This window comes from Anopheles coluzzii, chromosome 3, assembly GCF_943734685.1.
Source record: "Anopheles coluzzii chromosome 3, AcolN3, whole genome shotgun sequence".
Taxonomy (NCBI): Eukaryota; Metazoa; Arthropoda; class Insecta; order Diptera; family Culicidae; genus Anopheles; species Anopheles coluzzii.
This window is the reverse complement of record NC_064671.1, coordinates 93,172,928-93,198,513: the sequence shown is the minus strand read 5'-3', so window position 1 is coordinate 93,198,513 and position 25,586 is coordinate 93,172,928. Positions and strand designations below refer to the sequence as shown.

Sequence of the window (25,586 nt, the reverse complement as noted above, 5' to 3'; positions counted from 1 at the left end):
GCTCGGTGAATTAACCCTTGAATGCTCCTCGGGAGGAGTGTTGCCTTTTTTCTCTCCAATAAGTGATCTAAAACACGTTGTAGATCACGAAAATCCCAAAAAACCAATTAACATTAACAAACTTTAAGTCTATAACGTCACAAAGACATCGTAGCTGAGCGTATTTGCATTTCATTCTGAATTTTGCTCACTTTGCACCTTCTATTCTTGTCATGTTTTTATTTCGCCCCCTTCTGAATACACCTTCAATGAAGCGGTGAAAGTCCAGGATATTAGGCCATCTACCCTCTCTACCTGCCATAATCGCATCATTCGCTCACTGCGTGCAACCTGAAACCATTGGCCTTTCGGACCAAACTTCTGCCGTGCATGCCAGCTTCAAAAAAAGGAGTGACAGAACGCATTAACCACTTTGTTTTTGCTTGCCACCGACCGCATCGTGGGTGATTAGGTACATTCCTTGTACTGCTGCAACCCAAATGTCCACTTCACCCATGGCACCTCGCTTCGGTAACAGCGTTTGACACCCTCGCGCCGAAACCTGTTTCCCTGGCATGGCCGGTAGGCAGAAAAAGGGTTAGAAAAGGAGACCACAACCACAATGACCAACCGCCGGTGTAGTCGGGACATGTACTTCGCCACAAACACCACACACACACACATACGGTAGTATGTTTCTGTCTTTAGCGGCCCCTATCTTGAACGGCTGGCGAACGGTTTGCGGATCATCAAATCACGGCACATGCACAAACGGTTTCTTGAATCCTTTTGAACGCACCTTCTTCGCCTGTTTTGGTAAGTGAATGCCTTCCTGTCCTCGATTAAGCAAATTCAGGCAGGTCCTCTCGGCAGGCAGATTCGATACCTGTGCACAGTGCAGCCCGTGAAGGTGGTCAGCGCCGTTTTGAAGCAGTCGGAACTTGAAGCAAACAGTACGCTTGAAGGTCTCCGTCGGTACGATCCCAAACGATCCTAGCATGTACGCGAAAGGAGAGGGGAAACGCAAGAGCAACACCTAGCCCCGATGGATCGATTTTCGGTAACCAAAACAACCAATGTGGACAGCGAGAAGCGAGCAACACAACAACAAAAAACGCAAATGACCATCATGCCGGCACTAAACAGTTCGGACAGCAGCGGGTCGATCGAGCGTCCCGAAATCCATTAGAAGACGGTAGTTTTCACGGTGGAAAGACAATTCTGGAAAAAAAGGATCCCACAACCGTGATTGGAGGAGAACCGTGTGGTATGAAGAACAAGTAACAACGGACCAAAGCCCTGGAACGCGTAATGATGCTTCTTGAATTCCAGTACCATCCACTGCTCCAGATATACCGAATAGCCCATGCCTGATCTTGGGTTTAGTAAGTCTGGTTCTGTGTTTGCGCAAGCGATAACCTTTTCGCTTTTGCAGTTTTATTAAATCTCGTGTCTCGTGTGGGTTTTCTGGGCGAAATTGGGCACATTTTGGGACTACGCTTGTTACCTCGTGTGCACTTCTTCGCTCCACAGCATTCCTGTACCGTCAACACCTTCTGCGCCCCAGACGAACCTTGCTGCTGGTCACGTCAGAAGGTACGGCGGCGGTGGTGGTCCGCGATTAGAAAAGCAAATAATTTTCGGTACATTTCCGTGGCTATCCACTTCTTCCGCCGCTTCAAGGGATACCTGATTTAATGTTGTTCCACCTCCAAACGAACCAAGCACAGAATTGCAGCCCCTTGCAGGATGAGCAAACAGAGAACCCGGGGCCCGTCCCAAACAAGCTTCTCGTTTGCAGCGGGCCAAGCGAGCAAGAATGCACGGCGTTCTCTGGCCCTGCGTCGGCGAATGTCCTAATGTGAAGATTGTTATTTTTACTTCTTTCCCAGCCAGTTTTGCTTGCTTGTTTCTTAGGCGTTTTTGCTCTCCTCTGCCACGGCTGTTTATTTATTCACCAAACACGGGGTTTCCTCTCTCTCTTTTTTCAATTTGCCTTCTCCTCTACCCTATGCTCTATGCTGGCCGCTAAAGCGGCCTTTAATCAGCGAGCGGAAAGCGAGTATCACGATTTTAAATTGACACCTTTCGCCTATCGCTGGGGTGGGCCTTAAGATCAGTCTACTCGTCACACACACACACACACACAAACACTCATACGCATTGTTAGGATGGTTGTGAGAAAAAAAACTCCCAAGGAAAAGGATACTTGGACCGCTTGGACAGAGGATCCTGATGATCCTGCGGCAAGGGGGAAAGCCAAAGGCCCCGAGGTGTGTGTGTTGCACATTCCAACGCAATCCGACTCGATCTATTTGCCAAGGTAACCGTATCTCGGCACACTAGATAAGCGTTTTTATAGCTCCAGTGAAAGGATGCTTTTTATGGGCGAACGGGAGACAACAAGCAAAGGGGGCCTTTTATTGTTTCGATTGAGTCCTTTTGAAAAATTGAAAATAAAAAAGGGAAAATATTAATGTACATCTCGACACTCATCTTCACACACTAACGGTGTAGTGGAAGATTCCACACCAAAGATCAGATCGATCTTCCTGGAACGGTGAGTGAGCAGGTTGTGTGCCGACAGGAATCCTTGCAGTCTTCCTAGCGGTGTCGGCAGCAGCTCTGGGGTTGATTTATTTCTTCCATCATTAAAACCTCCGAAAGAGCTTAATCAGAGGTTCGAAGTAGCCGCCACCTGAGCCACCAATGGAAAAGGTCCTTTTTTCGGCACTGGGACACCCGAATGGTTGAAGAGCCACAGGCTGTGTGAGCGAGCGAGATCACCCTGTCTAGAGCACATCCGTCCGCCTTCACGGAAGGCAAACGTTTGTTTTTCCGCCAACCGTTCAAACAACATCGTTTAGCATCGTGGGACGCTGCCAAAGACAAGACCGTTGAATTCCGATCCGCTGGGTACTTACTGTGAAGTCACCGAGAATGGTGCTTGAGAGCCCAGGGGTGCTGTTGCTGGACAGGATTTGGGAATTAGCAGGTAAATAATTTCTTCAAATATTTTCCTCCAAACTGAACCCGAGCCTCCATCCACCGGGGTGCCTCTTCGTACGTAAAAACGTACGCACAATACGAGAGTAAAGGATGTTAAACGCTGTACCCAAACGCTCAGCCCACAGAGAGTCATTCATTTCAAGTACTTTGTACCTTGGAGAGACCTGCAAAAAAAAACAACACAACGCCAATTGAATGGGAATCGGTTATTGGAAGACACCCCCGAGGCCGCATAATAATCTCATACTTACAATCGAACATTCCATTCCCTCCACACCTCTATCGTGGCAGCCCCCTCCCTCCCTCCAAACGCAACGATGGAGGCGGCGAACAATTAAGTTGTTAGAACGGATCGAACCGGGCCGTGCGCTGGCCCATTAAGGTCGTTAGTTAGTAGCGTTGCGAGGCCGCACAGCCGTGTGATCCACACGGATCGATAAATGGATGCGTGCGGAGGATAAGCTGCTCACCAGCCAACAGCACCGAAAAGAACTTCATCATCCTTGCGGCATCATGGCGGATGTAGCGCCAGCGTCTTTTAGCGAAACGATTAAACCAAAGTCAGCCGTGACGACCCGATCCCGAGGGGTTCGCCGTTGCTTAGACGGTCGTTGCCAACACCAGTCAAGGTGATGGGCAGAGATTTCAGGTTTTTGCTGCTCGTTCGTTCGTGCTGTTGCGGTGCTCCAATCCCTTTTTTTCAGTCTGGGATCTTCCTTGTACGGCAGGTCCGATGTAAACGACTCGCAACGATCGAAAGGATGCTAAAATTGCGCTCGGAAGTCCCTTGGCTTCTTCGGAGCGAAACGGTGCCCTGACGGTGCTTGTTTTGCTGGGCGAGAGTGCCCCCGGACTGCCTGCCCGTCGCACGCATCCTCCCTGTGCTTGGCGTCGTCTTGCTCCCGCCGCTTACCTCGCACGGCCCGTGCCAAAACCATCATGTGTGATGGAACGCCATTCAAACCATGCGGCAAGTCGGTCCACTGCTTAGACGTCCTGTGTGGAACGACGACGCCAAAAGCAGCATGGAAGCAATTTAGCTGAGGAAAAGAAAAAAGCCAGTTCAGTGTGTGTGTGTGTGTGTGTGTATAGGTACGCAGCGTCAAAGGAAAACCTCCCCACTTCTGTTTCCTGGTCCAGGATCGTTAAACGCGACAGCTTGGTAGCAACAGAGGGTTCCTTTGCGTTTGCGCTGAAGAATACCGACCCCGAAAACTGCAGCACCGACCGAGTCCAGGTGTTTCGTTCTCGTTTCCCCCCGCTCCCCCCGTAGAGTGCCACCCTTCTTGGCTCTTTTTTGTGTCGAACTCCAGGAGCTATTGTGTTCGGAGCTGCGAGACGTCGCGTACTCCCTACCCAGCACGCCCGGGTCAACCCGTCTGGATCCTTGAAGAGCAAAAGCAAGGCAAAAAAGGAAAGATCTTTAGGCGTCATTGTTCACAAGTCCTAGCTCCCTGTTTCTAGAACGCGGAGAGGGGAGGCTCGTTACCTCCCCAAACGACCATGCACCCCGAGAAGCGAAAGCACCGTTCAACGGCCAAACGAACCCCTTAAAGAGTTGACTTTGCCAAGAAACATGTTGTCTACCCTTCATCCTGGCACGCTTTCGAACCATGGTGACCTGCCAGTCCCTCCCAGACCAGACTGGATGGCACTGTTGGTTTGGTTTGCATGCAACAGGACCTACTGCCACGTACGATCCACATTACGATCGTCTTGCTCATGATGACTTCCGACGAATGATGTACGCTTGATTCGTCTCACCGCAACTGCCGCAATGTTCAAGGAACTCCGCATCCACATCCGGGCACATCTTTCAAGACGGCTTCTGCCAACTCCACCGACACATGACGCGCCTCGGCTACCAAAATTACTGACTCATAACGAATTGCACCTTCTTCGTGTGGTTCTCCGCCGACTCACTCACTTCCTTCTTGCTGCCCTAAACAAGACGTCCGCAACCAGTCTTCCGTTGAAAAAAAAGTCCAAAACTTCAAACGGGGGCAGCACGAGCAGCTAATTTGTTGACATCTTCTGAAACAAAAGCGGAGGGAACATCACTTACTACGAAGGGCACTGTCAGCGATCCCGCTCGACCATTCATTCATTACTCACTGGGCAAGACCTTCGTCATCCTTCATCCATCTGGTGATCGTGATCATCACCAGAGCTGCCTGCGCTAGGGTACTGACTGAAACGCACTCACAAACGACTTCCAAATGCCACCCCGCGATGGGGTGGCCGATCATTGCCTGCGTCTCATTCTCGTTGTTGTTGTTTTTTGTTGTGTCGCACAATCAAAATCATCTTTTTTACGGCTGATAAACATAATGCCATAATGGAACCGGTTAACACCATTTTCGACGTCGACTGACTGACTGCTCTGCCAGATGCCCTCGATGCCTGTTGCGGACGCCCTAGGAGTTGGGAGCGTTTCAGGAAAACCCCACACTGTGTCTGTGAATGTCTTTTGTTTTGATGTGCGGATGGAAAACCAGCGGTATAGACAGATCCGACTGAAGTGTCACTTTAAATGACCAATATATTACACCGCCATCAATGGAATTGTGTATCGCCCGAAGTATCGGGTATGACTCCATCCGAGTGCGAGTTCGGGTGTTTCCATTCGATCATGAGGCACCAAAATTTCCCCCTGCAAACGCCCTCGAACGGTGCCTGGGTACTTGAGATTTTTACAACTCGAACTGCTTTCCCACTGCGTGAGATTGACATCCATCCCTAGTTAAAGCCCTTACCGTTTGCCGACGATCGCACGGGACAGTGTCTCATGCGGAGCCGGGGAAAACGCCACCCTCGAGGCAGGCAAGAAATGGCGAGAAATGCAAGAGAAAAGGTTAGCAGCTACTTCGGCTTAAGTGCTTTGTTGTTTCGAACTTTCTAAAAATGCCCTTTGCTTTCCCTGTTTGCATCTTCCAGCAACACTGCCAGGATGCATAGATTACCATGCCCAACGGGTACACTGTTTGCTCCTGGGCTCATTGGTCCAAATTTACGGGCAACGAATCCCCTGCCTGGTCGCTCAATGACAAAACTCCAACACACTGTTCTGAAGGCAATCTGCCGGCAATATGTTGCCGATTCGTGTCCCATTTCCTTGCCAACACTCCTACTCCCAATAAACGATAAGTCACAAGCCATCGTGCGTGCTTTTTTTTACAATGACCAGCGTTTGCAAGGGCGTTAGGGACGCGCCGCAGGATTCACTCTTCAGGACACTTTCATCCCTTGAGGAACCGTCAGTGCGAAGATACCGCTGGCTACCCCTGCCCAGGGTTCCTAGAAACGAACGATTGTAAACCCAATTCAGCATGAGTGTGACGTAAAACCGTTTTCTCCTACCATTTACCTACCTCCGGGGTGGGCAAAGACAGAGAGGTGTCTTTCACACGGGACGATAAAGATGACCATAAAATCCAGGCCGCCCCCCTTCCTAGCATATCTCGACCGGGCCAGCCTCTCGGAAATTGACAACATTTGCCTCGGCTCGCGCTGTGGTGTCTGGTCCTCCTAACAACCGTTTGACCTTGGCGGATGTGTTTCACTGAACTCTCGCGGCTCGTGGTCTGAGATCTCGTGGCGAGCTGGATTGGCGGTGCGGTTGTGCGGGATTTAGCGTGCCTGCCTGCCTGCCTGCCTTTGAATGCCGCCTGTCTTCACGTCGTCCGTGGTACGAGGCTGTATGAGTGGTTGTGTTTTTATTATTGTTCTTCCTGCTCGTCGCTTCCTTCTTTCTAATACAAATCAATCCGCAGCCGGCCTGAGTCCGTCCCTCGTCGCTTGATAGCATTAGCTTGGCGTGCCGTGCGGGGTGGATGAGCTTAGCAGCGCGCTCTTCACACACATTGTAAGGAAGCTCGCGGACACTTGACACCACTGCTCGGCTGCAATATGACTGTGATGGCGGGCGGTCTGTCCCCTGATAAAGCGAGCGATAAAGCGACATTCCGGCTCCGCGATCCGTTTGCTAAATTCCACCCAGTGCTGACTCCGTAGTGGTGTGTTAAAACTACAGTGTTCATGTAGGAAGGACAGACGCACTGCCCCATTAGCCCAGGTAGCACACCGAGCACCTCTGCCCTTCAAAGTCCTTCGCTCGAAACACGGAGAGGAAGTACGGCAAATTTGTAATCGGTGCCTGTGTGCCGCTTTGTTGTGCCCGTTCGATAACTCTCTAATAAGCACTCTGTTTGGGGGATTGGATAGTAAGGGTAAGGTGGACAGAGTGGGGGGGAGGGAGGCTTACGCAAAAGGGCTTCAGGTGAGACCTCGTGGTGTCGGTTCACTGTTTTTGCCTCGTTGCCTTCGCCTTAGATTCGATATTGGTCCACTTGATTGCTTCCGAACGATTGGGTAAAGATAGTTCTTAGCACTGGGGTTGATTATTTTTGCTCCCCACCTTCACCCCAGCTCCGCCTGTTGATCCTCGGATGGGTCACATTTTTTTGTGCACTAAATGAAACAAGTTATGCTTGCTGCTGGTGCTGTTGTTGGTCGGGGCATGATGTGCTTCGTGGTCAACCCTTATTGCTATGTGGGAAACGATTTCCAAATTTATGAATGGCGGAGCAAAAAATTAACATATCTTACGAGCGGTCCGACAGAAATTCCTCTTACCTCTTTACCCTGTCCCTGTCCTGTCCCGGCTACATGGAGGTGACTCCATCTATCTCGTCCTATTAGTGGCGTGTTGGGTTCCACGCTGAAGGATGTCGCACGGTGCGCGGAAACGGTGGTAGGCGCGGGTGTCTGCATCATTCGCGGGGAGGGCGTAGAGGAAGAAGGCACAACAAGGGGCAGGGGTGGCTTTCGGGACAGAGGGTGATATTGTATTGCCCGTACACACAACAATCCTTCGGCCGCGGCCGGGGTGGTCGCTTTGTTTACAAATCGTTCGCCATTCGAAACCTTCTTGGATGCCATCTTCTGTCTCTGTCTTTCTCGCTCGCTCCTTTTGCTCCATCGCGCACACACACACGCAAATCAAGACAGAGAGAGACTAACAAAATCAGACTAAACACACAGCCAAGAAGAAGTCGCATCGCAGCGCACAACCACACCGACATCCGCGACATCCGCTCAAATACCGTCACAAACGGGGTGCTGAAGAAAAAAAAGTATCTCCCCCTCCCCCCCTCCCCTTACCCATTCTTTGCGAAATAATGTGGTTTTCGGTACCACCCGGTCCTCCCCTCCAGACCCCCCCCCCCCCTCCCTTAGCCTGTTACGTGCGGACGACGTCGATTTTTTTCTGCGTCCACCAATTCAAAGTTGCTTAGCGATATGCGCGCACAGCTGGAACGAGATGCGAATTGTGTGTGTTTGCGTGCGTTTGTGTGCGTATTTTAAAGGAGTTGCCATCGTGGAAGGGAGGAATGTCCTCAACAGGCACAAAACTGTGCAAAAAGGATTTATGCATGAGCAAAATTGCGGCAATTTCTCGGCTGACTTTTGATAGTGGTTCTGGGCAAAGTCGTTGGCCAACTATTTTGTAAAGGAAAAAACGGGAAGAAAACAAACAATCAGTGTTCTATTTGCTTTACACAGGCTATACACAGCTGAAACTCCCCGTTGCCTTCTGCCTCTCGTCTTCCTTTATCAACACTTTCCTGCAGTACAGTGCGTGTCAAAGCGGACACATTTTAGCTACATGGGAAGAGAGGCGAATAGTTTCGTTATTAAACTTCTTTTAAAATTAATGAAATCGCTTATAGCTACCTAAAAATGTTGAAGAGCATTATTTTTTTTAACAAAATTGTTTTAAAATAGTTCCTGTTTCATTGACACCACTCAAAAGATAATGAAAAATAATCGTTTTTTTTCTGTAAAATATACACCACAGCTAATATCACACCCTTTAGTGTAAAATCCTTCGCAGCCAGTATTTAGAACACGTGCACATTTCTTCCGTCCGCCACTGTATGTAACAACTGAGCAACGCGCGTCGATTTACTCTCTCACTCTCCCAAGACGGCTCAGGCTCTCTCGTTCTGCGTGTTCGCTCCCGCTCTCGCCGCTATGTGAAGGAACGCGTATAGAGCGAGAGGCACGCACACACACCGGACTGAAAGCAACCGTCCGCAGAGGCAGGCAGCGCAGTCTCGCAGTCAGCCGTCGTCAAAAACGTGAAAACAATCATACGGAACGGTTCGCCACGATCGCACACAACACGCTGGACGCTGTAGCGAGACAGAGCTTCCTCAGGGCAAGAGCCAACCAGTGCTAAGTGTTCTCTCGAACCGGTCGCAACTGGATGGAGATTGAAGAAAACAGAACGACTCTGCCTCCAAGGATATTGTGATCAACTACCCTTGCGAAAACGGGAACCACGAACAAGCAGTAGTAGTGTGCGCTCCTGTGAAGTGTTTAATCTTAGTACACATTGTGAGAAAACGATTGAGTGTGAGAAGTGTAGAACAACGGTGAAAATAATCTAGAAGGTTAGTAGTAAAAACGTGTTGCGAACAACGTGTGTAGTGTGTTCAAGGAGACGAAGAAACAAGTGGTGGTGTGGTGTGGTGCTGTACATTTCCGCAAATCCCCAACACACGACACGCGGTGTGTGCGTGTGTGTCATCCATACAGTGTGTGCGCGACAGGAATAGAGATTTTTGGCTTTCGGGGTAGAATAAATCACACGACCTCGTTGTACTTTTAGCGTTTTGCGCATTGGCCTGTGTTAAGCCCACGCGGTGAAGAAAAGCCGGTCGGCCGGTCAGCCGGTCATGCGTTGTGCGCTCTGTGTGTGTGTGTGTGCGAGTTGGGTGGAAGAAGGAAAAACTCTTTTATTATTTTGCTATCTGTCCACCCCGAATGTGGGTCGGGGTTGTTCCTGTACGGGAAGTGCAACGTGTGTGACCCTCCCCTCCCCTCCTCCTCTCGGTCACTGATGGACGTGTTAAAGGTGTGTGCCGTGTGTATGCAATTGTGTGTTTTGAAAATGCGGTTTTTGCAAAAGTGATAAACCAACCCCCCCTTGCCTGTGTAGTAGTGTATGTGCTCTGGAATCTAAGCAGTGTGTGCAAACGGCAAGAACTCTTCCTCTTATCATCCCCGGGGGCAGAGCTCCCCACTCACACACACACACGCACACATTCTTGTTCACTGTCACCGGCGAGCCACGTTTGTTGACGTCGTCTCACAGCGAGTGTGTGCTATGCAGAAAAACGCGAAGAAGAAAGCAGGCCCCGGCCGTGGATTTTAAACTTGACAGTTCAGCCCTCCGTCCCATCCCCCCTCTGCCCTGTTCTAACCACGCGCAGCACCTTTTTTTTGCGTAATATTACACACCGTCAACGCGTTTTGTTTGAAGTGTGTTTGACAGCCGGGGACAGACTTGAGCGATCGCGCACGTACAAACAGAGTGCGAGTGTGTGAGTGTATGTATGTGGGAGAGTGAGCGAGACGGAGTGTGCGGTGCCGCAGCGCACAGGCTAATAACTTGGACTATCATCATCACTCGCGCATACAAAGTGTCGCACGATTGGCCTCGACTTCCGTTTCGATAGTGTGTGTGTGCGTGTGTGTGCGAGTGTTGGTGGGCGATTTTGCATGCACGGCGGTCCATCGGGTAGACACGCCAGAGAGACGTGTGGAGGAAGGGGAAGGGTGGGTAGGAAAGTGCAAGAATAAGAAGATGGTCTCGGACACATGAGAAATATTTCGGCAAACCCTCCCCCCGAGCGACACACACACACACACACACACACTCAACCACGGGTCGTCAGGAATGGCATGAAGGGAAAAAAAACCGCAAAGAAAAACAATCCACCAACACCACTGCCTCTTTGGAAGAATGTGATGGACGAAGTGAGAGAGCGATAGAAAGAGAGGGGTGACGGTGTGGAGGGTGTCGCGTTGTGTTTTTCCCTGCCAGTCGCCGGTCGCGCCTGTGTGTGGGGCTGTAATATTTATCGAGTGTGTCGACCTTTTCGGTTTGCGCATGTATATTGTCCATGTGTGCGATTGTGAGATTTGCGCGTGTGTAGGAGAGCCATCGACGTGTGCGTGTGTGTGTGTGTGCATAATATACTTTGTATTGGCAAGCGCCGCAGCCCCAAGGTCCGGCGGCGGCAGTGTGCTGCTGGGGCAGCACTGCGCGATACCGATAATAGTTGTGTGCGCGGTTCACTTCACATACATAAGGCACACACCATACCGGCAACAATATCATCATCATCGTCAGCGGGGGACGTATGCGTGTGTGGTGTGTGGTGATGGATCAGCCGTACGAGGCCAGCGGTGCCGGCCGGCAGAATAATACGTAGAAGAAGCGTGCCATCACCGATTAGAGTTATTGGACTATCGAGATCGACACGCGTAACGGGACTTTTCTGGATATTATTATTGTGACATTTGGCTGATAGTGTGTGCACGCGCGCGTGTGTGTGTATTGAAAGCCGGTTCTAAAGCCCTCTCCCATGGTATTCCCCATGGGATCGAAAGGATCGAGATCGAGCGACGACGTGTACTCTCTCTACCCGTTCGAGCTTATTTTCCACAGGCCAACTAACACAGGCTTTCATTTCTTTTTTCGCAGGAATTTTGTGGACTTTGGAACGTCGACGACCGGCTCCCCGGACATTCAGGACATCATTGTCTTTGAATCTACCGTGTGTGTGGTTGTGTGGCTGTGTGTGAGTTTTGTAGATAAAGCAGCACCGTTACAGACATCCTGCCTTTTGTGCGATACAGCGTTGTGTGTAGATCCTGTGTGTGTGTGTGTGTGTATCTGGAACGAAAGGCACAGTAGCACCGGCAGCAGCAGCAGTATCGAACAGTCGACAGGAAGAAGGAACGTGTTGAATAGACAATTGTATCCACATTGTGAGTAGAGACGGACATGCTTCGCTAGAAATTGTCGCCACAGAACCGACAACGTGTCTCGCGAACGGGTTTTTTTTTGGTTATTTCGTGCGAAGTTGAAGAACACGCAGAGCTGAGCGAGAGACAGAGTCAGTCAGTCCGTGCGCGAGTGTACGCGATAGAAAGAAGGTGAAGCAAGCAGAAGAAGCGAAAATTTTCGCACAGTTTCAAGTGAACGGTTTTGCCGTCGAAGAATTCACCTTATTCTCTCGCGACAAGAAGAAAGAAGAGGAAGAACAAGCGTCGGAAGAAGAGACCGACAGACAGACACGCATAGATAGAGAGAGAGAGAGTCAGCCAAGTCACAGAGCCAAGTCAGCCAGTTAGGCAAACGATCCACTTGCGTTGGGTGGTGTTAGAACAAAAGCAAAGTCGCAATTTTGTCCGCTGCTCTCTCCCTTCTCCCCGTGAGCGCACATCGCGGAACAGTGACCACACCGTGGACGACGGGGTTTTAGGTTAGCGGAAAATCAATCTGTTTGTATTTCTGGCCTGCCTGCTACGCAATTCGACACGACCAAAAGTAGCACGATGGCACCACAAGGAGCAACGGCCACGGTGATCGTACCGTCCACAACCTCGGTGGTCACTCCCGGCACCGGCGGCATGGTCGCGAACATCCCCGTCAACAACAGCAGCACCACCACCACCACCACGACGATGGCCGCCGCCTCTGCCGCCCTCGGTTTCGACCATCTTTCCTGCCAGGAGATCATCTACGATGAGCCCGACAACCGATTCGCCGACCCGGACCGCCACATGATCACCGACGATCGCGTCCTCCCGAACCTGATCCGGCTAGAACGGTACACCATTCCGCCCTGCAACTACTTCGTCGCGGTGCAGCAGGACATCAAGCCGGCGATGCGCAAGATCGTCACCACGTGGATGCTGGAGGTAAGCGGAAGAGGAGGCGATTTGGGGAATAGATGATTCGTAGGGTTTTAAAACTTTAAATGGCCACCTCACTGGCCCTGCTCTTCGCACGACACGATCAAGCGTGTGTGTGTGTACGGTGGAGCTTGTTGCGTTTGAAGTTCGTTCTATTAGCAACGTTCGTCTCGCGTTCTGTGTTGCGCAAAAGCAGCAGCAGCTGGTAAAGACGACGACGAGTTGTGAGGGGCACCAACAACAACAACAACAACAACAAAAAGGGAATGGTGTTTTGTGCTGTGGATACCCCCCCCCCCCCCTTTAGAACATTAGCATTAGAGTGGTAAAGCGAATGGGGGGATGGCAAAAAAAAACAAGAATAAAACACCTAACGCGAAACTCAAGAAACTACCCGTTTCGAGCTCTCCTCTACGGTGTGTGTGTGTGCCGGTGGCTTTTTAAAGAGCCACCTCTTCTCATCGTCTTCCGCTACCCGCTACCCTGCCATCGGCACGCGCAAATATCGCGGGAGCATTGACTTTTGTCGCTGGCAGCCGCTGGAGAAGTGAGACGAACGCAACGAACGAACGACGGCGCAACGCACGAATTCGCTCGCCGCGCAAAAAACATCGCCGAGCCGCGCCGTGCGCGAAAAACGCGAATTTTTGGCCAACTGTGCTCCACCACCACCACCACCACCCACCGCTCGCTCGTCTCGCTTACTCACGGACACGCGCAATTCTCTCTCTCTCAGCGCTTCGTGCCTGCTGCCGTACTGCTCTTCTAATAACCTTGCTAATTTTTTGTTCTCTCCTCCGTCTCTGTATCTGTTCTTTTCTTTCATGGTTTCCCCTATCGTGCCGCTGTTTCTTTTGCCCATTTTTGGGTCTTCTTCACAAAACTGCCATTGGATCGTCGGTGTGTGCCATCATCATCATCATCATTATCATCGTCATTTTTCGCGATCATCGTCATCAGGTTTGCGATGAGCAAAAGTGCGAGGAGCAGACGTTTCCACTGGCCGTGAATTTCTTCGACCGCTTCCTGTGCGCCCTGGCGATCGATCGCTACCACCTGCAGCTGCTCGGATGTTGCACCCTGCTGCTGGCGTCGAAAATTCGCCAATGTCAGCCATTAACGGTGGACGTGCTCAGTGCCTACACCGACCATGCGGTTTCGCCGGATCAGATAAGGGTAAGTGTTGTGTGTGGTTTTGTGTTTTTGTTACTGTTCATGTTTTTTTGTTGCAACTGTATGTTTTACCTACACACACACAGACACACACCCCCCAAGAGTGGTGGAGTGTGCGCGAGTGGTCCAAGTTTCTCGCGCTCCACCACCAAACTGTCGTCATTCTCTCTCACAAAATGTATTTTGTAACACTTAGTACCCGTGTGCGTATATGTATATTGATGGCCAGAGGGGGTGGGGGAAGTGAGGGAATAATCTCGCGAAAAACTAACCCCCTAATCGGTGGGCAAGGGGGTGGGTGGGTACGATCGCGAACCTGAGTATGCATGTGTAGTTTCAGCCCCTATTTCTTGCGCGGCGGATGACGAAGTCCATTCTCTCTCTCTTCGGTTTGGGTAAGTTTTGACCAAGGCGATGTGATTGTATGCGTGTTTGGCCATAACCTTACGAGCAGAGTGAGAGGGATGAGGAAGAAGGAAGAGGGGGACACATTCTATGTACATGTTATGCGATTTTTTTCGCGTTAGGTACCACATGTCCTCTTCCAACAACGCAACAGACCAACACACCCAAAGACAGCGCCGAATGGATAAGAGACGACGAGCACCACAAACCCCCCCTCAGCTCATTGACTATTCATGCCTCTTAAGGTTGCGCTCTTTAAATCAAACTTCAACCCTCTAGCGCGCTCCTACCCTCCTCCATCACCGTTGTGTTGTGGGGTGAAGCTGGAAGTGTGTGTGCGTGTGGTGGCAATGGCAAGAACCTGCAAAATAAATTGCCAAAAAATTGCCAAAATAGAACCAAAACCGTCCCCGGATCCGACTCTGCGCCACGTTTCTCTGTGTGTTTTGCTGGCAAGAATTAACCAGAAGCAAAGATGTATAAAAAATTGAATTCGAAATAGCATTTCAGAGTGGGCCGCGCCAACACACACACAAAAAGAGCATGATGATGAGATGATGGGGGTGTGTATGGCGAATTTTTTTTTTTTCGCACCGACACTGGCTACTCTTATGTATTCGCGTGTGGAAGTTACAAATTATCTCATCCCCCCCTTGCGCCGCTAGAACTTGTTGCCTCCTTTTTGGCTTCAACGATCGCCAAAAAAATCGAAAATCGATCAAAACCACAATTCGCCAAGCTATTTTGGCTATGCGATTTGCAGCGACTTGAGCTTCCCATACTTTGCTCCGGCAGCTTCAGTGGTCTTGCCTTGTGCGATGATGGGGAGGGAGGGATCGCCAATGGAGGGGAGGGGATCATGCGAAAATATATTGCGTGATAATTCAACCTTCCACATCCACAGCCTACCATATCCGTTTTTGTGTGTTGATTGGAGGAGTGTAGACGGCGAAACGTAGTGCACCGAGGAGAAGACAGCGACGAACCCCCCCCCTACACACACACACACGCACGCTGGCAAAAACAGAAACAATCCATTAAGCGAGAAAAGATATCATGACGAGATGATGGAATGGGACGTGGGTCCGGAAGCAGAGGCATTGTGCGAAGAAAATTGGAAAGAGCGAAAACATTATTCAGACACCCAGTTTTATCCACCCCTAAATGGGGGAAAGAACGCGGCAGAACACACACTTCCTTTTTATTTTATTTGTCATTTGGCTGTGGGGGAGAAGATCAATTGTCTCTTTGAAGATATTTGAATCATGAGGGACCCTCGGTCGCCATCATCTTCGTTTGCAAAATTTGAAGAAATTTGTGGTCAACCATTTGCGGTCGTAATTACGCTTAAATAGTGCGAGTCCCCATCCCCTGCTTGTTCGTTTAAAGGGAAACCACATCTAGGCATCCCCGCCCGCTGCCATACACCTGACCCCTAACGGTGTGTGTGGTGGTGGTAGCGTGATCGCAAAAACGTATGAAGCAAGAAGGTAAGGAAGTGATCGTCTTGAGCGATCGTTCAAGAAGAACCATGAACACTCGGCGAACCGTGAACGATAAAGAGCGCTACCCATTGCTGTGTTTTACCCCCGTCGTAAGATGGATTGCTCGTGGGGGACACCCATGCGTTGGGGCCACCGAAGAGAGTGGTCTTTAAAGGTGTCCGTAATCGTGTGGGGTGCAAAAGGGAAATCAACTACCCTGCGCGAGCGTGCTCTCGTCCACAACACACCCTCACGGTTTATTGCAGAACTAGCCGAGGGTACAAGCACGCAAGTTTGCGGAAATGATTACAAACGCACACCGCAAACACACACACACTAGGTTTTAGATTTAGTGACTCCCCTCGTCCATCGCTCGCCCCCATCGTACGCTTGTTCCGGCGCCTGGCCGAGTGGAAATCGGGCCATCACTGGAATATAATTAACTGCGCCAAATAGTGACCGGTGCTTGACCGGAATTAAATACACGCTGGCGGGCTACCTCCCCCAGACCACCAACTCCACCACCACCACACCGGGAGCAACAGATTCGCACACACGAGAGTGGCGCGTTGGGGCATTTAAAATTCGCCTTCCAGAGGACGAGAAGTAGAAGCAGCAGCAGCAGCAGTGTGGCCATTTAAAAGCCAATTCGATGCGGCAAGGGCGGCAGCACGTTCCGGGGTGAGATCAGCTTTAACTCTTAACACGCTCATGCGGAAAACCACTACCACCACAATCACGACGTGAGAGGGGAAATATAGGGAACGATGATGATGATTTACGCTGCTGTATAGTAGTAGTAGGAGTATGATATTGGCGGGTTTTTCTAGACTTCCGAACATAAATAATAATACCACACACTCCCATACACTCTGGAGCGCTGGCGTGTGGAGGAAGACAAGCAAGCGCCGAAGAGAGGGCAACAGACTCACACTCATTGACGCAAGCGCGCATAAAATTCTGCAAACACACAAGCCCTGGGTTAGTGCGCATCAAATTCGCACAGGAAAGGAACACACCAAAAAAAAATTGCGATCTGTATTCCCATTTTCGCTTTCTGGTGCGCTCTGCTGTGGTGGGAAGAAGGCGGTTTAATTTTTTCCTTCGTCTCGAGATTTTTAGGGAAACGAGCAAAAGAACAGCAGTAGCAGCAGCAGCAAGAACCACAGCGTAAAATACGAGCTCATCGCGCGCCCCTGTGTTCTGTCTGTGAGCCGCCGTTGCCATCATCAGCATTTCGGGACGGAAGAAATGATGGCGAAAAAAGTGGACAACTCTCGAGACAACGACCGTCGGCTTCTTTCCCACGCTTCCCACCACGGCGGCGGCGGCGGCGGCGGTTCGAGTTGCATGTATTCAAATGACAAACATGTCTCTCCCCGCAAGCATCAAGCATCAGTCACCATCCGGCAACGTGTGCGAATCACCTCTCTTTCTCTCTCTCTACTCTACAATTGCTCTTTGCAAATCCACAAGCATATGCAATATTTACTTATCGAGGTGTGTGACACAACAACTACAGCCCGCCGGAGAGAGGAAGGACATCCTCGCCAAATGGGCTTAATTAAACAAATCCCAAACACACACACCCAGCCACCGCCGCCATGTGCACACACAACCCCACCTATCCCTTTGTGTCGGGTGAGGGAAACGGCCAAGGATCCGCGTGCGCGCACGCACAGCAAAGAACCGCAGGGAGAAGATTGTGCCTACCAGGAGCCAAAATAAAAAGGCCATTATTGGACGTGAAAATATCGCCCCCCCACAAGCGGGTCGGAGTGGTAGCATCATATCCGCTCTAACTCCGGATGTGTGGGTCTGTGGCGCGACACACACGCTAATCCATCACGCCAGACGACGTGTCTTTTTTCGGCACTGTTTGTGCCCAATTTGTGGTTGACGGCGACGGCGGCCGATTTAGTCCCAAAAATATAAGTGAATATTTTCTCGGTGACACATGCAGGGACACGCAGAGAGAGACAGAGATTGTTAGGATGGATGAATGACCCCGGGCACACTCGTCTCTAAACCATTACCCTTTGTGCTGTGTCCCCTCGCTGATCCTCGCTGAATGCTGCAGCGCCGCACAGCATGCCGCCACCGTAATACGATATCAATCAAACCCAATTAAGCGCAAAATTTTCTTCGCTGTGGACACATCATCACCCCCACCACACACACACACACACACACACATAGGGCGCGGGGGAGGACACACTTCGCCCGTATGGTGGTGTGTCCGAAGCCGTCCCCGTTCGGAAGGTGCCACTATCTCTCGCGAATGTAAGGCACAGGCGGCGGAGGCGGCACAATGCACCGCAATCTTTCGCCGTTTGCAATCGGTGAATGTGAGCGGGGATGATGATGATGGTGGACAATTTGGAGTGGCACAAAAAAAATGGGAACTTCCCGACAAAGCAAGCGCGCGCACGCTGTTGTGACGACTCTTCAGGATTTGCAATATCCGTCTTCATCTTTCGGAAGAGAGAGTGCAGCAGCTCAGGGGCGGCGGCATTACAGGAAGGTCTTTTAGGACGGATATGACGCCCCATTACTGCCCCCCCGCCCCCTCAATGCGCGAGATGGATATGGGTAAGGCAGCCAGAAGCGCCAACATATTCTACTCTGTTGCGGCGTGTTTACTGAACCGAACCTCCTCTCCTATATTATGGGATCGAATGGACTTTCGGTGCTAGGGCGGAGACGCGCCGATGAGGCCGGGGAGGCCAGTCGGAGATATATGTTTGTGAAAAAATGATTTACATTTATTATGTGGCGTGTAAGTTGGTTAGCCTTTTTAGTCTCTTCCTTTCTTTCTTCTGCTGCTGCTGGATTTGGCAAGACGCCGAGAAGCAGAGGGAATGTGTGTGCTCGTCTCCGGGTTAGCGAATGGTGTACCTCCTTGAGGTCCCACCGAATTCCATCATCTTCTTATACGTACACACACACACTGGAGAGACGGTATGTTTGTGGCAAGAGACCGTCCGGTCGGCATCATAACGAGAGGAGGAGGAGGCTCCAAGTATATTGCAACCGTCCTCTTCCATCAACATATTCCATGCTGTGGTGTTTGTGTGTGTGCGCGCTCGTGTGGTATGTTGCCCATTTGGAGCCTCCACTCCAGATCGTTTTTTTCTCAATGAAAAGTTCAAGCCCCAAAACGCACAGACACACAAACACAGCACCACTGCTCCCGAAGAAAAAGGGCACAAGAAGGAAGCGTAAAATCTGGCGCGCTTCAACAGGCAGTTGCTGCTTGTGTGTGCGAGCGTGCGCGCGCGCGCGGGATATTTTGCGCTTGGCTTTGCCAACCAGTATCTCAAGAAGGGATGATGATGGCGTTCATGGTTGGCTGACACTGAGAGAAGCAGCAGCAGCAGCAGCGCAACGAGCGGGGAAGAAGCTCCATTGATCTTTTCATCCATCCATCCATTTGCCTTTTTAACGGGCCCTCAACTCAACTCAACCAAATAGTGTGCTGCTGCCCCTCTTCCACTAATTGGGTGAGAGTTCTAGCGATGGGGTAGGGGGAGTGAAGATGATTACGTTCAGCTTTATCTATCGTTTTAGCAACACTCGCAAGAGAACACTCCTCGCGTCAACAACAGCACACGCTGCTCTCCAGAGGCACGGCAGCATTCCATTCGCGAAGAGCGAGAGGGAGGTGTTGTGTGGAACCTACGAAACCTGATTCGGAACGATCACCAAAGGAAGCAAAGCCCCCCAAAATAAAAAGGAAGATATCGCTCAAGAGAGACGACCTCCAGCAGCAGCGAGAAGAGTCAATGGCGGCGTGGGGAGGCGCACGGGGTGCTAATCTCTATCAGAAATCGCAACAACATCGTGTGTTCTCTCTAGCTGGTTGTTGTGGATGTTGTTGCCGGGCTTATTTTAGAGTCGTTCTGCGGCCGGGGGCAGCACAGGATAAGAAAAGATCGCACCCTCGAACATCAGAGGCTCCTCGCACGGGTCGGGTGTCTTGGGGTGTGGAAATCAAACCGCGTCTCCTTTATTGTTGGGGATATCTCTGCGCTATCGTTGTGAAGGAGAGTGCGTATAAAATTCGGCTTTTGCGGGGGGCTTAGATTTAGTCAGCGTGTTTCCTGTTTTCATCCAAGGAGGTCTCCATGCATGTGTGTGTGTATGTCGGAGCCTGCCTGTAATGAGAAGGAAGTTGAAAGCATCAACACAGCGCGAGTGTGTCGCGGGTTGTTTCTCGTTCCACTGTGGTCCAGATCGCGCGGCACAGGTCGTTGTGGCACATTCTAACGCAAAAACCAAAGTCCCTCTGTGTGTGTGTGTGTCAGATCCCGGCACAGATGCCGGTGGTTCGCGCGCATTTCTTCTTGCTCGGTGTGTCGTTGTGGTTTCACGCTCACGCGCTCTCTTTCCCACTCTCGTTTTGGTTTGGGTCGTGTTGTGTTGGGGACCACCGGCGCATAATTTGTGCAGTTTTGCTTCCTGCTCCTGCCCCCTTGGCATCGGGCATTATATTTGTGCTTCATGTTTCGAGACACAAACGTCGGTGTGTGTCCCCCAACCTTCCCAGCAGATGATGATGATGATGGGGAGGAGAGCAGTGTGCGCTGGGTCTTTTTGCTGGCCCGAGGACATCACTGGCAACCACCGACGATGTGACTGCATGTGTGTGTGTGTGTGTGTGTGCGTCCAAAGAAGATGGAGGAATCTCGATCATAAAACTTGGAACTGGTCTGGTGTGTGGTGGTGCTCCTTAAAACCTTCAAACCGCCGTCGTGTGCAACAGGAGCGCGGGCAAGTGCCAGCCACAAAACCGACTCCGCCGCCTTTCGCTGTGGCGAATTCCAATGTCGCTCACACACTCCCATAGATGGATGGAGCATCAGTGCAGCAGTGTGGTACGGGTGTTGGTACCAGAGTGTACGGTACTTGATGCTCCGCGGTGCTCTCAGGTTCCAAGGGAAGTTCCTAGGAGGAGCATTTAAAACCTCAGCCAAAAAGCGCGCTAAAACACACGGTTTGTGTGTGTTTGTTCGTGGGTAACTTCTTCGCCAGACACACTCGCACGCACTCCAGTGGAGGAGAACCTCCGAAATGGGGGGAGGCGAATACACAACAGAAAGGGAGAGCGCCAGCATGCCAATTCCCTGTATGTTGTGTGCCTTCTGTGTCCCTTTTGGGCCCTTCCTGTGCAGCAGGAGAGCGTTAGAGGAGGAAAGAGAGCGAGATGGTCGCGCGCCTCCATCATCAGCTCCTCCTGCTCTCTCTCTCTCTCTCCTGCACTGTGTCTCGCTCTCGGGGGCAGGAGGACATATGCGAAAGTGCGCGCGTACTCGGTGCGTGCACACCAAGCCTGCTTTTGCGCGGGCACATGTCGTCTTTTGCGGTCGAACCGTCCCGATGGTGGCGCATAACGTCGCTCGGTGTCTCGTGCGTGCGGCGGGGAGAAGATGTGCGCGACACACGATGCGTGAGTGAGCGCGAGCGCGCGCGCGCGGGTATCAGCGGTATATTCTGAGCCACGAGAAATTCCTTTCGTCTGTTTCCCAGAAACAGCATGACGGAGGGGAAGAAGACCATAAAAAACTGGCCGCGCACCATGAAGAAATCCAGAATGAATTGGCCCACGACAACGCCGTGCGCGCAAAGGGATCACTTGGGGAAGATCAGCGCAAGAAGAAGGGAAGTAGGGGTTAGGTGATCGTGTTTGAGGCGGCGGCGCATCCGAAAGGCTCAAATCTCTCTCTCTCTGTCTCTCCTGGGCCACCACCACACCAACCCAAAACCGTGTGTGTGTGTCCTGTGGACTCTCCTCCAAACCGCGTGACCGGCTCCTCCCCGGACCTGTCCGCGCACGCTTGAAGATCCTGAAAAATGAGTTTACAACATTTTCACACGTTATTCAATCGGTGTGCTGCGCTGGCCTGGCTTGTGCGTTTCCTTTTTGCGCAGGCCGTTGTTTTACTTGTTTGTAGTGTTTTTTTTTCTCCTTTCTTCGGTTCTTTCCGTCTCGTTCGGGCTCTATTCTTCTTTTATTAGTACTTTTATTTGCCCTGCGCCACCTCGTCCTTCACCCACCTATGTGTAGCCGCTCACTCGCACTCTCTCTCACTTCATCCCCGTTGGTCGCGGCAGAGTTTTTGGCCTTTAAAAAACAATCCCAGATACGTGGTTTCTTGACAAGGGAGTTCTTGTTTTGTTTCTCTCGGGGTTTTCGCATACTTTAACGGGCTTCTCCGGTTCTCTGTGCGACTGAGCGTGGAGAGATAGGTTAGGTGATGAAGGAGGTGGCAGCCGCGGCATGCCTTTTAGCGCGACTGTCTCGCTTCGCCCTCCAATAGCAGCGCGCTGCCGCTATCATCTTGTGGCTTTGCACCGCCAATTTGGAGGGTTTTTTTTTTGTCCTTCTCTCCTTCTTTCTATTTGCGTTCTTTGGCTCTTTTGGGGGTTTCTGTTCGCGGTTGCTGTTCTGTTTTTTTCTCAGCCGGGCGGTGGTGGTCCCCCCTTCCATGCGCCGTGACAAACGCGCGGCGCTCTTGTTGTGTATCGGCTCTTTCTGCTTCTTTTACGGGCTTCATCATAAACCTCCTCGCCGTGTCCTGTAGGTTGTCTCCCTTTTGCTCGCTCTATCGTCTCGTTATCTGCACTTTACCACTGTCCCCATCGTTGGTATTTTGGCTGGTATTCGCAAGAACGCGCGCGCGAAAGCGAGAGGATCTCTCTCCTGTTTTTGCCAGTTAGAAGTTCTTCTCTTTAAATGGACCGCTGCCTTCCATTGCTGCACCACTGGCTGGGCTTTGGCCCTCGGTGTGTGTGTGTGTGTGTGTGTGTGTGTGGGATGGGATTTCATTCCCTTTCTTTTAGGTTCTTCCTATCCTCTTCCAGCAGTTCGTTCTCTCACTCTCACTCTGGAGTATCTCCTCCCGGTGGGAAACAGATTCATATGATGTAGAGGACAAGCAAAACCGAACGGACAACAACGTCAACAACAAGAACAAAATCGGGACGAAAGTGCAAAAAGATCACAGGAAGATCAGGGTAACACCACCACCACTACAACGCCAAGAACCACAGCCGAGAAGAAGGCCTCCGAGGAATGTTGAATGAAGGAGAAAGATCAGGCAGACAAGATCTGCTTGCTTTGAAGGAGCGGCGCAAGGTAGTGGCGCACGCAAACCTGCTACAGAGAGCTGGGGCGCACACTGGGAAAAGGATGAGCACATTGGAGGACGAATTGTTGTTGAACGGGAGAGAGGGAGCAGGAGAGACGAGAAGGCCTTAGCTGATATGGGAGAGCCACCCGATGGGGTCCCCATTGAGCAAAACACACACGCACGCCGGTGCCAGGGCACATTGGTGGTGTGGTGTGGGCCCTGGGACTTTTAAAGGGTTTTGGTTGGGCATTCTTGCTTTCGCCCACGGACTTTTCGAGATATACCTCCAGCCAAGCGGGGTTTGTGCCGAAATATCTCTTCCGCGCAAAGGATATACATTTGCCACCAGTGTGGGGGAGAAAGGGGTTTCATGTGTCCGAGCAGAGGACCGACAGCAGCGAGCCTTTTTAACGATTTCCACGAAGTCTACGGATTGTGGAAGACGGCGATGTTGTAGGTTCCTTTTTGCAGGAGAGGGAGGGCTGGCTGTGTGGTGTGTTGTGTTGTTCTGTCCGATCCACCTTCCTTTTAGGCGCAGCTCAGGTTATGCCGTGTTTTTCGGTGCGGGCGATCGATCTTTCGCCGCTTTTTGGTGGCTCCTTTTTGGCCTTGCCTGCGCTTGTCCGTGTTTTTTTTGTGTGTGTTTGAGTCTTCACCAAGAGAGGAACCTCTTCTCTCTAACAAGCGTGTTCTGGTTCTTCTCCAGCCAAGCGCAGGACAACACAGCCACATATACACGCCCCAGGTAGTGTAATGTGCACGATGGCGGCGAAGCATTATATGCGCAACCACTGCGAATAATGTGCGCAAGGCGAGGCGAGTGCCTAACTGCTTGCTTGGGCCGCCCCACCGCGATTGGAATGCTGTTCTCACTTTTTGGGCAGTTTTTTTTGTTTGTTTCACATTTCGGGTTGCTCTCTTGCTGCGTGTGTGTGAAAAGAACGGGCGAGCGCACGGGTCTCGGGTCCTGCTGTCCGTTAGGTTTGTGTTGCGCTGTGTGTGAGAGATTTTATCACAGCACAGCACACAAGACCCCCGAGGTCCAAGGTGTGGGGGTTGTATTATGCGATTTTGGAGGTTTGAGAAGTGGAAGGAAGTTGTTGTGTGTTAGTCGTGTCCTGCGTGGAGGCTGCGGCATTTCTTCTCGTCGAACCAGCAACACCCAATAAGGAGCAAAACCTTCCTTTGGAGTCCAATTTTGGTACGATCAAAAGGGACAGGAGCAGCACACACACACACATAAACGACGCGGTATTGCTGCCGGAGACCAGCGGTGAGATTGGCTTTTGCGGCCCCGGACTCCGGTGGTGGTGGTGCCCTGTTATCTTCCCGATCATCAATCAAATCGAAGCAGGCGCAAACGAAAAACGATTCTCTCTGTCCGTTTTTCGCTTGCGATCTTTTCACACAGTCACACACACACACACGCACACCATGGGGCGCAGCAGTAGTGTGGCTGGCTGGCTATCCTTTTTGCGGCTCTCGAGCGCACGCATAACCTTATGTGCCCCTATTTTTTTTGTTAATGTGCCTTCCAGTTTAGAGCGGCGCCCAAAATCTGTGGGATCATCTGGAGAAGGGGAGAAGAGGGGTAGCAGGGTGGTGTGAACCCCGAGATTCGAATGTTTAACCGTATCGAAAAAAGGCAAAATTCTTCCCCCACAACAGCAACAACAACAACAACAGCAATACATTGGACTCTAGCGCGTGACGGAGAGCTTCCTCTCCTCCTTGAAGCCGTTTTAAAAAGGTGCTACCTTGTGCCTTTTCTGTAGCTGTTTTTTGTTGTTGTGTCCTCTTCTCCTTATTATTGTATTGCTGCTGCCGATCAGGATCATTTTTTATTCACCTTTCGACCCTGTGGTGCGTCTTTGCCGCCGATAGCCGGCCTCGCAACGGGGCCGGCTTAGAATATTCGGTGTCTTCGAAGCACACAAAGGCGCTACGGAGCACACAGGTTCGGCATTCCCTTTTTAGCGCCTTCCCTGAAGGATATGAAAATAATAATGATAAAATAAGCGAAGAACAACATCATCACCAACCACAACCACCGGCCACGAACTGAAGAATCACGCACGATTTGAAGCGATCGAATGCCGCCGCCGATTGTGTCCGTGTGTGTGTGTGTGTCCGGCAAAAAAAAAAAACATAAGGAGGCTAAAATAGCGCAACCCCTAAACGTGGCGATCGTCCGTGTGATCGCCCCTCGAGCAGCTAAGGGTTTGCGCTTTGCTTTGCTGTTTTAAAGTGTGCGCCTTGTTTTGCTCCTTCGTTTGCGCACGATCACATTTTTTTTTTCGTCCGTTGTGGTTTGATATCTGGATGATGATTTGGTTAAATTTAGTTCGGTCGACCCCTACTTCTCTACACCGAAGGTGGTGGTGTGGTGTTTATGTGCGTACACAAGGATCTGCTCTCCGGAGGCGGCGCTCCTTCTTTGCGTGCTTGCTCCACGGGACATAAACACACATACACCATCGCCAGGTATATAAATGGACCCATCCCATCCCCTTATTATTTGGTCCGGTAATCGCCAGGAAACGACGCACACAGCACAGCGCGACGTCGCTGATTTGAGCGGGAGATTTGATTGCGAACGACGAGCGCGCACATGGGGGAGAGCAGGCCG

The 25,586-nt window shown here is 51.1% G+C and overlaps 1 protein-coding gene and 1 long non-coding RNA gene across 5 annotated transcripts in view; one reads left to right on the top strand and one right to left on the bottom strand.

Annotated features, from left to right (window-relative positions):
- Positions 1-1,319: 1,319 nt before the first annotated feature.
- Positions 1,320-8,082, bottom strand: LOC120959222 (uncharacterized). Of its 3 annotated transcripts, XR_007452547.1 has the most exons (5): positions 6,360-8,082; positions 5,104-6,285; positions 4,196-5,022; positions 3,240-4,028; positions 1,320-3,152 (listed from the first exon to the last, which is right to left on the bottom strand). It is a non-coding gene; the product is annotated as an uncharacterized LOC120959222 (long non-coding RNA). The 3 variants fall into 3 exon arrangements; XR_005752149.2 differs by having other exon boundaries at positions 3,240-5,022; XR_005752150.2 differs by having other exon boundaries at positions 3,240-5,019.
- A 1,029-nt stretch (positions 8,083-9,111) lies between these two features.
- Positions 9,112-25,586, top strand: part of LOC120955026 (G1/S-specific cyclin-D2) — a 37,360-nt gene continuing 20,885 nt past the window's right edge. Inside the window, exons 1-3 of one of the 2 annotated variants that reach the window (XM_040375483.2) lie at positions 9,112-9,446; positions 11,546-12,768; positions 13,723-13,938. In XM_040375483.2, the coding sequence (XP_040231417.1) occupies positions 12,403-12,768; positions 13,723-13,938 (582 nt within the window). In that variant the 5' untranslated portion in view covers positions 9,112-9,446; positions 11,546-12,402. Of the gene's footprint in view, positions 9,447-9,497; positions 11,474-11,545; positions 12,769-13,722; positions 13,939-25,586 lie in introns of those variants that run through there. The other variant, XM_040375485.2, reaches the window with a different exon arrangement.